The sequence below is a fragment of the Vigna unguiculata genome, chromosome 1 (genome assembly GCF_004118075.2).
Source record: "Vigna unguiculata cultivar IT97K-499-35 chromosome 1, ASM411807v1, whole genome shotgun sequence".
NCBI lineage: Eukaryota > Viridiplantae > Streptophyta > Magnoliopsida > Fabales > Fabaceae > Vigna > Vigna unguiculata.
The window spans coordinates 9,246,763-9,258,763 of record NC_040279.1 but is presented as its reverse complement, the minus strand read 5'-3'; the positions used below and the strand labels follow the sequence as shown (position 1 = coordinate 9,258,763).

At 38.5% G+C, this 12,001-nt stretch overlaps 1 protein-coding gene across 1 annotated transcript; it reads left to right on the top strand.

Annotated features, from left to right (window-relative positions):
• LOC114187880 lies at positions 1-3,068 on the top strand. Its single transcript, XM_028076280.1, has 6 exons — positions 1-702; positions 790-1,134; positions 1,291-1,397; positions 1,773-2,407; positions 2,686-2,707; positions 2,843-3,068. Exons 1-6 carry the CDS (start codon positions 1-3, stop codon positions 3,066-3,068), a joined length of 2,037 nt encoding a protein of 678 aa, XP_027932081.1.
• The last annotated feature ends 8,933 nt before the right edge of the window (positions 3,069-12,001 follow it).

Genomic DNA, 12,001 nt, shown 5'->3' with positions numbered 1-12,001 from the left:
ATGACAAATGCACCTGCTATCTTTATGGACTACATGAATAGGATATTCCAACCGTACCTGGATCAGTTTGTTGTCGTGTTCATTGATGACATACTGATATACTCTGAAAGTTGGGAGGTACATGCAGATCATATGAGAGTGGTGCGGGGAATTCTCAGAGAGCATAAACTGTATGGGAAGCTGTCAGAGTGTGAGTTTTGGTTGGATGAGGTACAGTTTTTGGGTCATGTCATATCAGCTCAAGGTATAGCGGTGGATCCAACAAAGATTGAAACAGTGGTGAAGTGGGAAAGGCCACAGACTGTGACTGAGGTGAGGAGTTTCTTGGGCTTGGCAGGTTATTATAAACGGTTTGTGGAGGGGTTCTCGAAGCTGGTGAGTCCCTTAACTCAACTCACTAGGAAGGACCAGCCTTTCTCTTGGACTGACGAGTGTGAGGTCTACTTTGAGGATATGAAGAAGAGATTGACTACTGCATCCATATTGGCTATCCCTGACACCGCCAAGACATTTGAGGTATACTGTGATGCTTCATACCAGGGTCTAGGTTGTGTGTTGATGAAGGAGAAACGGCCCATTGCTTATGCAACTCGTCAGTTGAAAGTGCATGAGAAAAACTATCCTACATATGATTTAGAATTGGCGACGATGGTTTTTGCCCTCAAAACATGGAGGCACTACTTCTACAGGGCACAGTTTCAGGTATTCAGTGATCACAAGAGCTTGAAATACTTGTTTGATCAGAAGGAATTGAATATGAGGCAGAGGCGCTGGATGGAATACATGAAGGACTACGACTTTGAGCTATTATACCACCCTGGTAAGGCTAATGTTGTAGCAGACGCTTTGAGCAGAAAGAAATCTCATGTGTCGACCGTGATGATTAAGGAGTTGGAGTTAATCGAGAAGCTGCGAGATATGAATCTGGGATTGGATATGGAGACAGATCACACACGGTGCAGCATGTTGAGGATCACTAATGAATTCTTGGATGAGGTTCGGGTGGAACAGGGCAAGGACCAGGAATTGCAGCATATCATCAGTGAGTTGGGCACAGAGAAGAGGAAAGACTTCAGGATGGGTAGAGATGGCATCCTACTATTTAGAGAGAGGGTGTGTATACCCAGCAGTCGGGTACTGAGGAAAATGCTCTTGATTGAAGGGCATAAGAGTCGTCTTAGCATACACCCAGGTATGACTAAGATGTACAAGGACTTGAAGGCGACTTTCTGGTGGACTAGTATGAAAACTGATGTGGCAGACTATGTGGCATCTTGTCTAGTGTGTCAGAAAGCGAAAATAGAGCATCAAAGGCCAGGTGGTATGTTAGAGCCTCTTGAGATTCCCCAGTGGAAATGGGACAGCATTTCCATGGATTTTGTTACTCATCAACCAAGGTAAGTGAGGGGGCATGATTCTATATGGGTAATAGTGGATCGACTGACGAAGTGCGCTCACTTTCTACCTATTAATCAGAAGATGTCCCTAGATAAGCTGGCAGAGTTGTACGTCAGGGAGATAGTCCGATTACATGGTGTGCTTGAGAGTATCATATCGGATAGAGATTCGAGGTTTACCTCGAGGTTCTGGCAGTCGTTGTAGAACACTTTGGGTACTCAGTTGAAGATGAGCTCGGCATATCATCCTCAGACGGATGGTTAGTCTGAGAGAACCATACAGTCTCTGGAGGACTTATTGAGAACGTGTGTTCTGGATCACCTCGGGACTTGGAGTGATGTGCTACCACTAGTGGAGTTCACTTATAATAACAGCTACCATTCCAGCATCGGGATGGCACCGTACGAGGCCTTGTATGGCAGGAGGTGTCGAACGCCTTTGTGTTGGCAGCAGGATGGGGAAGCTGTGGTACTTGGTCCAGAGTTCTTACAACAGACCACTGAGAAGGTAAGGGTAATACAGGAACGGATGCGTGCGACTCAGAGTCGGCAGAAATCCTACGCAGATAAGAGGAGGAGGCCACTCGAGTTTGAGGCTGGTGACCACGTATTTCTCAAAGTTACACCTACAGCAGGTATTGGGAGAGCATTGAAGTCGAGGAAGTTGACCCCTCGATTCATCGGTCTATATCAGATTACGAGGCGAATTGGACCGGTGGCGTATGAGATTGCATTACCACCTCACTTGGGAAACCTGCACAATGTTTTCCACGTATCACAGTTGAGAAAGTACGTGGCGGATCCTACTTATGTGCTGGAGCAGGATGATGTTCAGGTGCGTGAGAACCTGACTCTTAGAGTTGGACCGGTGAGGATTCTAGATTCTCAAGTCAAACAGCTCAGAGGGAAGGAGATACGGACCGTGAAGGTTCTCTGGGACGAGGCAACCCAAAAGATGACTTGGGAGATTAAAGATCTCATGAGGAAGTCCTATCCTCATCTCTTTACTGGTAAGTCTTATTTTCGTGGACGAAAACTTTAAAAGGTGGGGGTAATGTAAGACCCGGGAAAAAATAATTAATTAAATAATTAATTAATTAATAAATGCGGGTAGAAGGGCCTTTATGGCATTAATTGTTGTTTAATATGATGTGGAAAAATACTAGCTCAAGTGGTTGAGAGTACTTTGGTTGTGTGAGAGGACTTGGGTTCGAGTCCTAAGTATTTCAATTATGTGTGATTATTTTTGTTATTGATTTTTTTCGGATATGTATGAGTATGTGATTAGTGTTGAAAAATATTGTTGATTTGTGAGTATCACCAAAAGTGAATTGGTATAGTGGTTGTGCTTTGGCCCTATGAGTTGAAGGTCACGGGTTCAAACCTTGGTTGGCAAAGAATAAGCTTTATTTTTGCTAACTAATAGTTGTGGTATGAATGTGAAGGGGTAAAGAGAAGCCTAACAGAATGGGGCAGCCAAGGGGGCTGGGAATTTACCAATTAAGTAACATTGAAGAGGAATTAAAAGCCCAAACTCTAGGTTTTGGCAGTGCTGGGAATTGGTCTTTGAGAGGAGCACGGGTTTGGGAGAGTGAATTGAGTTTTGAGGTGCAAGGGTTGAAGCCAGAAAGGTTTTGGAATCAAAGGGGGTTCTGTCTTCGCAATTATTGAGCACTCAATCCAGGTTAGGGTGCTGAAACTATGTGCATTCCACTATTGATTGTGTTATGCGTTCTGTTCTAAAATTTGAATTTATGTGGTTTGGTTTTGGTGTGGTATGCGCTGTAATTTGAGAATTTGTGAATGGAATGGGGGTACAAAGCCTTTTTGGGTGTTTATAATAATTGGATGAGGGTTTGGGTACCATTCTTGGGATGTTTTGTAAAATTGTGCCATTTGGGAAGTCCAATGATGTTTACACTGCGTTTCATGGTTTAATTGATGTAATGGACTGAATGAAATCGAGTACATTGCAAATTGGTATGATTCTGTGCGGGAACAGACTCGAAACCCTACAAGTTTCGCCCAAGCGTGTCCACCTCGCCTAAGCGAGAATTGCAGAGTCTCACGTTGAGCTCTGATTTGTGGGTCTCGCCTAGGCGACCCAGGAGAGGTTTGAGCGACATGGTTTCTCGCTCAGGCGAGAGGCACTCGCCTAAGCGAGGTCACGAGGAGAACCTGGAAGTTTTGAGCGCGATATCTCGCCCAAGCGAGATGTTTTGAGTGTTGAGCGACTGACACTCTCGCCTAGGCGAGAGTAGCTCGCCTAAGCGAGTTCGCGACGTGTTTTCTTGTGTGTGTGGATGTGATTCGCGAGGTTGGATGTGATTCTGGGCAAATTGGTGGCTCGCCCAGGCGAGGGGATCTCGCCTAAGCGAGATAACGTACTGTGGGCACTGTGTAAAGCTCGCTCAGGCGAGGTGAGCTAGCCTAAGCGAGGCTGAGGGCTTAGTTTGGGCGAGGGGTCCCTAGCCTAAGCGAGTTTATTAGAACTATTGTGTTTCTATGCGCTTGTGAGTGTGTGTTTTGGTTGTTTATTATAAGGATGGATTTGTATATGCATGTGGTGTGATGTTTGGGCTTGAAGGACTAAGTCAAATAAGGGTCTGGGATGTGCTCGATGGTTGGACACATGATGGGCATGGAACTGGTTGAGTTCCCGTCGGCTACTATTGGGCGAGGAGTCCTTAGTATGGTGATTGCATATGTCGGGCGCACGATGGGCAAGGAACTGTGATGTTCCCGTCAGCTACTATTGGGCGAGGAGTCCATAGTACGGTGATTCCGAGCGTGCCAGGGTTCAAGTGTGAGACTTGGATGTTTTTACTACAGACGATGAGTTTGTAGGGCAGGACTATGAGCGGGATATGCTCATAGGGTTGGACCACGAATGAGTCAGTTTTGTGGGAGCACAGGGAAGTCCCAAGACCTAGTTCATGCATATGACTCATGAAGGACTATGAGGTCATGGTTGGGTGTTTTGGAAATTTTGAGTTTTGTACTTATATTGTTTTTGGTGGGGAAGCATATTTACTTCATATATATCTGTTTATGTTTTATTGTGCATAGCTCACCCTATCTGTGTGTGTATGGCGATGATCGGATAACTTGTTATCCGGGAGCAGATGATGTGACAAGTAGGCCAGGAGATGCGTAGACTCGAAGCGGGGGCTATCTTGGGATATTTTGTAGATACAAATGTATACGTTTACTGTTTTGTTTTTGAGAATATTATGTAAATCCGGCTGGAGCCGTTGACTTTTATTCTAGTTTTTATGAATCATGGATTCCTGGATTTATGGATTTTAATTGTCAAAGTTTTAAAATTTCCCATGTTTTTGGGAAATAGTTCATAATCAATGTGGAATTTAATGAAATTCGAATTTTAATTATTTTATATCAGTAATATTCCTTAGGGATGTTACACCTTCCAAATTAAAACAAAATTTAATTTTTATATTAAAATTCACATTTGTTATTAAATATTTTTATATAATATATTAAAATTCACATCGTTATAACTTTGATATAAAAATTAAATTTGGTCATATCTTCGATAGGGACCAAATTGGTTAATGTTAACAAAAATTTGGACCTAATTGAACAAAAATAACAAATATAGGGACCAAATTGAATATAAAATATTGACTTTGACACGTGACACACTATTGGGTTGACACGTGGACATTTAAAAAAAATTCAAAAAAATTCAAAAAAAATTCAAAAAAAATAAATTCAAAAATTAAAAAAAACCACGAAGTGACACGTGGCACGCTCCTAGGTTGACACGTGTCTATTTAAAAAAATTTAAAAAAAATTTAAAATAAAATAAAAATAAAAATAAAATAAAAATAAAAAAAACCACGAAGTGACACGTGGCAGTCACTGTTCATGGCCGTTAATGATTTAAAAGGTGTTAGCAAAAAAGGATCCAATTGAACAAAATTGACGAAAATTGGGACCGATTTGAACATAAAACCAAAATTAGGACTTATTTGAAAAAACTTGACGAAAATTGGGACCAAAAAGGTATTTTAACGATAATGTTACTGATGTTTATGCAAAGAAATATAAGAAGTAAAACTCAAGACTAAGCTAAATCATTGAAGTATATAAACTATAAGACAAAGCAATTAAAAAATTTCAGAGGCAAGAAATGAAGAAAGCAACAAAGCTGGAATTCTGTAAAATTAAAATATACAATTGTAGCTGGAAAATATTTAAACCCATAATTACAAATCTTGTCTAAATTGATGCATTGAATTAAAATATTCCTTAAAAAGACATTTTGTTAAATGAAAGCCTACTTTGGGGACTCTCAGTTCTTCGACAGAAACACATTCATGCATATTTTAAAAAGTTAAACTCAACCAATCATGACAAAGAATTCTAATTCATCAATAACATAACCATCAAGTATAGGCATCCCATTCCTAGGTTAGACGATTTGTTGGATGTGTTACATGGTGCTACCATATCTCCAAAATAGACTTGAAGTGTGGATACAATCAAATTAGAATCAAAGAAGGTGATGAATGGAAAATCTCTTTCAAGACTAAGTTTATATTGTATGAGTGGTTAGTCATGCTTTTTTGCTTGACCAGTGCACCTAGTACCTTCATGAGACTCATTCATCATGTGCTTAGAGTGTACTTAGGCAAGTTTTTTGTGGTCTATTTTGATGACATCCTCATTTATAGCTTGTTTAGGAAAGAGCATGTGCATCATTTAAGAAGTATGCTAGAGACTTTAACGAAGGAGTCCTTGTATGCTAACATGGAGAAGTACATTTTTGGAATGGATCATGTGATCTTCCTAGTGTTTAAAATCAACCAACATGGGGTCCATGTGAATCAAGGAAAAGTGATGGCTATCAATGAATGGCCTAAACCCAAGAATGTGAGTGAGCTTATTGATGAGTTATTAATTTCCTCTATTCTACTACCTTTTTTGTGCCCATCTTGATGGATTTTTACTGCTTAATTGTCTATCTTTAGTGCATTTTTATCTATTTGGCTTTATTGAGCCATAATTCCAAATTTTGATTAATTAGGGATTATTTGGTTCAATTTTTGTTTGTTTTTAAGTATTTTGTGTGAAGAGGTTTTGGTGTTAAACACTAATCTTAAGATGAAGAGAGAGTTGTCACGTCATTCTCACATCATTGCCAAGTCTACGCTATGTCAATTCGCTTATCCATGTCATTGGGCCAATATTTTGGGCTTGGCCTAGAGTGGCATTTTTGTAATTATGAAGCTTGTAGTGTCATTTATGTAATTCTTAATCTTGTAGTGTCATTTTTGTAATTAGAGTGAACTAGAGTGATGGGACTATGTCTTTTAGGTTTCATTTTCGCATGGCAGCAAACTCTTCTTTGTCTCTTTCCTCGTTTTATGTTTTGGAAGCTTGTATAGTAACCATGGAGGCACCCACTCATCTTTTACATTTTTCTACACTTTGAATCAGTACCCACTTGGAGATTTTGATATTTCTGCACGTTGGAACAACTTAGGTATCATTTTATTGAAGTATTGTTCAATTTCTAGACTATTTTTGTTTCACCTTTCATCTCTTTGAAGCATTTTCGTTTGTTATTAAGGGTTTAAAGTGTTATTTCCTTGGAACAACACCCATTTACATTTTCTTGTTCTTTGCTCCACTTGAAAGATGAATTTAGTTTGGGATATATTTTGTTGCATTTCCATTTTCATGGAGGGTTGATTTTGCATTTGATTCCTTGAAGACAATGCATGAGCTTTGAGGTTTTTCGTTCCATAATCTTCAATTGTGTTATGTTTTTATTTACTTTTCATCTTTTAATCTCTTAGGGAAATTTGAAATCTGTGTGTTCTTAATATAATCTGTATTCAAGCTTAATGAATATGAGTTGCTTATTCAATGATAAGATTAATTTATGTGTGCAATGCTTAAATGTATAATGAAGCTCATACTAATATTCGCTTAGTTGATTGGGAATGAGTGGATTAAGAGTTAATTTATCAAAGAACTAAGTTTTGTGACTGATGATAAGTGGAAGTGCATTTGAAATCAAGGAAACAACACATTTTTATCACTATTTCATTAAACCTTTAATTGCAATTTTAATTGTGTTTTTGTAAATCTGCCTCCCCCTTGTGTTACATTGAGAATCTTTGATTGATAATATTGGTCACTAGGAGACGACCTTAGGATCACTTCCTAAGTACTACATTTAAATTGTTTTATTTGGTCGGGTACGACCTCGATCACTTATATCGTTTCATGGGTTGGCTAGCTTCTATAGGAGGTTTGTGCCATATTTTAGCACAATAGCCTCCCCTTTGAATGAGTTGGTTAAAACTGGTGTAGACTTCAAGTAAGGAATTGATTAAACAAAGGCCTTTGAAACTTTGAAAGAAAAAATGAACAATGCACCATTTAAAGCCCTTTCTAATTTTCCAAGAGATTTGAAATTGAGTTAGATGCATCAAATGTGGGTATTCAGGTCATGCTTCTCCAAGAGGGACATCCCATAGCCTACTTTAGTGAGAAGCTTAAAGGTAGTCATATCAACTACTCCACCTATGACAAAGAGCTTTATGCTCTTGTGAAAACCTTACAAACTTAGCAACACTACCTTCTTTCTAAGGAGTTTGTTATCCATAATGATCATGAATCCTTAAAACTTTTGAAAAGCCAAGGAAAGTTGAACAAGAGGCATGCAAGGTAGGTAGAGTTTCTTTAACAATTCCCATATGTGATCAAGCACAAACAAGGGAAGGCTAACATAATGGCGGATGGGCATTCCCTTCTTTCCATGCTTGAAACCAAATTTCTTGGCTTCGATCATATTAAGGATTTCTGTGAAAAAGATGATGACTTCTCATCCATTTTTATTTAGAGCTACCTAACGGCAAACAAAAGACTTTTATCTCTTCAATCAATACCTTTTCAAAGGTAACAGGCTTTGTATACCCTAAGGTTCTTTAAGAGCATCACTCATAAGAAAGGCACAAGGGGGACGATTGATAGGACATTTTAGGCCTAACAAGACTTTGGAAGTCTTAAAAAGCATTTCTATTGGGTCCACATGAGGAAGCATGTAGATAAGCATTGCCAGAATTGCATAACATACATGAAAGAAAAGTCTAGAGTCCAAACTCATGGCCTTTACACTCTTTTACCCATCCCTTCCATGGCTTGGGTTGACATTTTCATGGATTTTGTTTTATGGTTCCCAAGGACAAGAAAGGGTAGGGATTCCATCTTTATGGCAGTGGATAGATTTTCAAAAATAATAATTTATACCTTGCCACAAATTTGATGATACAACTTACATTGCAAATCTCTTCTTTAAGGAAGTTGTAAGGCTACATTGCCTCCCTAGAACTATTGTGAGTGATAAGGACACCAAGTTCTTAAGCCACTTTTGGGGGACATTGTGGGGGAAGCTTGACACCAAACTTATCTTTTCTACCACTTGTCACCCCCAAAGTGATGGCCAAACCGAGGTGGTGAATGGAACTTTGGGCCAAATGCTAAGATGTGTGATAGGCCAAAACATTAGAGAGTGGGAGGAACTTCTTCCTCACATTGAGTTTGCATACAGTAAGGTGGTGCACTCTACTACTTCCCACTCTCCTTTTGAGATTGTTTGAGTTAAATCCCTTCTCATTAGCCCAACAGCCTAACATATTTTCGTCCTCACTCTTTGGTTTTCTATCCTTTGTTCTTGATAGAGAAAAATAATGATATGATTCTAATAATTAGAAGAATATCTCTAATAATGATTAGAATCAATATTATTGATGATTATTGATATTGTGTTATGATTTGTTGTGATTTAATTCTCGTAATGTACTGCTATCATGACCAATTCCTTCCTTATATTATTCATTACAATTAAGGCTATGTTTACATTAGTATTGCAATGTGTGGATATAAATACACATAGTTTTTCATATGAAAAGGGATCGGAAAGAAAATATTCTCTACATTTCTCTCTTTCTTTCTCCTTATCCCTCATACAGACACATCCTTTTTACTTTTGTAGGGAGAAAAACAAAGATCTTTGAGAATGAGGCAAAATAAGAAAAAGGAAAAAAGGTAGTTCTAAGGTAAGGAACGAAAAGAGTAAGTTTGACAGAGAAGAGGAATTGAAAATTTTAGAGGGTTTATCATTGTCAATATTTTTTTTGACTTGTGCATTCCCAATTTTTCATTATATTTTGCTTTAATATTGAACGCATTTTTTTAGCACTTAATTTTGGCATTCTCTTTATAGACATTAGTTATACTATTCATAAATATCTTATTCTAAAAATCATAAAAGAAATAGTTTTTCCTCGTTTCTTTTAGTGTTTGTACGACCGTTCGTGTCGTGTGACAACAATTTTCAAATTTCCTTTCTTTTCTAGAAAATATAAAGAATTAGATATAAAAAATAGTTTTCTTTATTTATCGTATCTATTTGGCCGCTCGTGTCGTTCGACACTCATTTTTAAATAATTAAAAATACCCAAAAAACATAAAAAATGTTTTCAAAATTATACAAAAAGAATCAAATCAATAGTTTTTTGAAAGGTTCATAAAGAACTACATATTCCTGATTCTCCATTGTGAAAGGGAAATATGTAGTAGCGAAGATTAATCCTTGTCGGGTCCAAAAACTAAAAAATTATTTTTCTTTGTTTTGTACATTCTTTTATTATTATTTTATGGAAAAATAAACATTTTGAACAACCACATCATTTTACACCTTTAATTAAAGGTACAATTGTAACGTCTCATTTAATAAATAGGCTTAATTAAATGAAACATCACACAAAGTAATATAAAAAGCAATGTCATGGAGTATAAATATCACTCCTTACAATTATCCCAGATACTTTGAGAGAAAGTCTAAGGCACACCACGATTCCATTAACAAAACAAGATAAAAGTTAAATAGTAACCAAAATACAAGGTAGTACATAGGCATCTGCCTTCAAGAATACTTGGAGTAGGGAATCCAACCCAAGAATAACTATGCAACGAAATTTCCATCACCCTGATGACGTCGAGGAGTTCCCACATCTGCTCACATCAATAAATTGATGATCATCGCAAAAAAAGAAAACCACACATAGAACATACAAACAGAAAGGGTAAGCTAGAGTGGGAAAAATGTTTTATCATATAATTACAGACAATTTTAAAGTCAAAGATACATAAATCAACCAAGCATGTGATGACCAACAAGCAAGACTCTAAGACTTAATTATCCGGATACATATAATCAGTCAAATCCACTGGATGCTTGCACTTGTGGTGGTCGTCTACTGCTCTGTAGAGCCATTGCTAAAGGCTTTCACCCTACCACACACAAGGTTAGCCTTCAAACATCTAAGGCCATTATCTTGCCAAAGACTAGGGCCTCCTGCTACTCTCACCACTTGAGTTAGTACGCTCTACGTGAGGCTCACTAACTCTTTAGTGTTTCAGGATGCAATCCTTACTTGAATCCTTACTAAATTATGTAATGAGGCACCACCACGAAACTTTAGTGGAATTACGTCCTAACCATGAGGCACCACCATGAGCTCCCACTAAAAGGGGTCATGGAATTATGTCCTGACCATGAGGCACCACCACGAAACCTTCATGGAATTATGTCCTGACCATGAGGCACCACTATGATATCTCACCTAGAGATTCATCAAATTACGTCCTAAACCATAGAAAAATCATGTTTCACGAACCAATCATAAAGTTATCTCATGCCAATATTTATAACCAACCATCCAAACAACAAATCCATGACTTATTTCGTACCAAGCATACCAATTTCAATTCATAGGAATCAAATAACCATGCATATTCACATACTTCATACTTTAAATAGGGTACTCCAACCAAGTATACAACCAACAATCAAAAACCTGGGAAAGAACATACATTCTTGCACCAATCTCGCTTATGCTATGGACCCTTGCTCAGGCGAAAGAGGTCTTTCGCTCAAGCTACAGGGTCTCGCTTAGGCGAGACTGCCAACAAAAAGAACAACTGGGTTCACGAGTTCTTGCTTGGGTGAAACCTCCTCGCTTGAGCGAGACTACTCTTCGCCCAAATGTGAGGTCTCTCGCCTGTCCTACAACTGTAGTGAAACACATTAGGCTCCCACGAGTTCTTGCTTAGGCGAGCCCCTCTTGCTTGAGCGAGATGACACCTCGCTCAAAATGAAAGCTCTCCGCCTGAGCGAGAGCTCGAGCATGAACCTAAGCCAGCTTCTATTATTCTCGCCTAGGCGAGACAAGCTCGCTTGGGCAAGAATACCAACAACTCATCGAGGTATTCTACGAAACCATAGTAGCACACAAGCCATATATAAACACGAGGCAAAGCTGGAATACACAACATTAAGAAAATAAAAACAAACCCTAGCTTCCCTTAATTGGAAAAAAAGCTAGCCAAAAGACTTTGATACCTAAGCCAACGAACACAACGACTCCAGGAGCAGATTCAAGAGCTGTGAATAGTGGCATAGAATGAGAATGGGGTTACTATGGTGAATCGTAATTGGAACCACGAAAAACAAGCAAAAGAAAAGAAAGCATGGGTCGAGAACCAACTTATATGGAGTAGAA

What these genes read in the sequence shown, in the direction of transcription:
- LOC114187880 (XM_028076280.1), top strand. Translation starts at nt 1, where the DNA reads ATGACAAATGCACCTGCTATCTTTATGGACTACATGAATAGGATATTC. An exon ending in TGTGTATACCCAGCAGTCGG is followed by an intron (nt 1,135 to 1,290) that starts GTACTGAGGAAA and finishes CTAGTGTGTCAG; the next exon opens with AAAGCGAAAATAGAGCATCA. An exon ending in CTATCCTCATCTCTTTACTG is followed by an intron (nt 2,408 to 2,685) that starts GTAAGTCTTATT and finishes GTATGTGATTAG; the next exon opens with TGTTGAAAAATATTGTTGAT.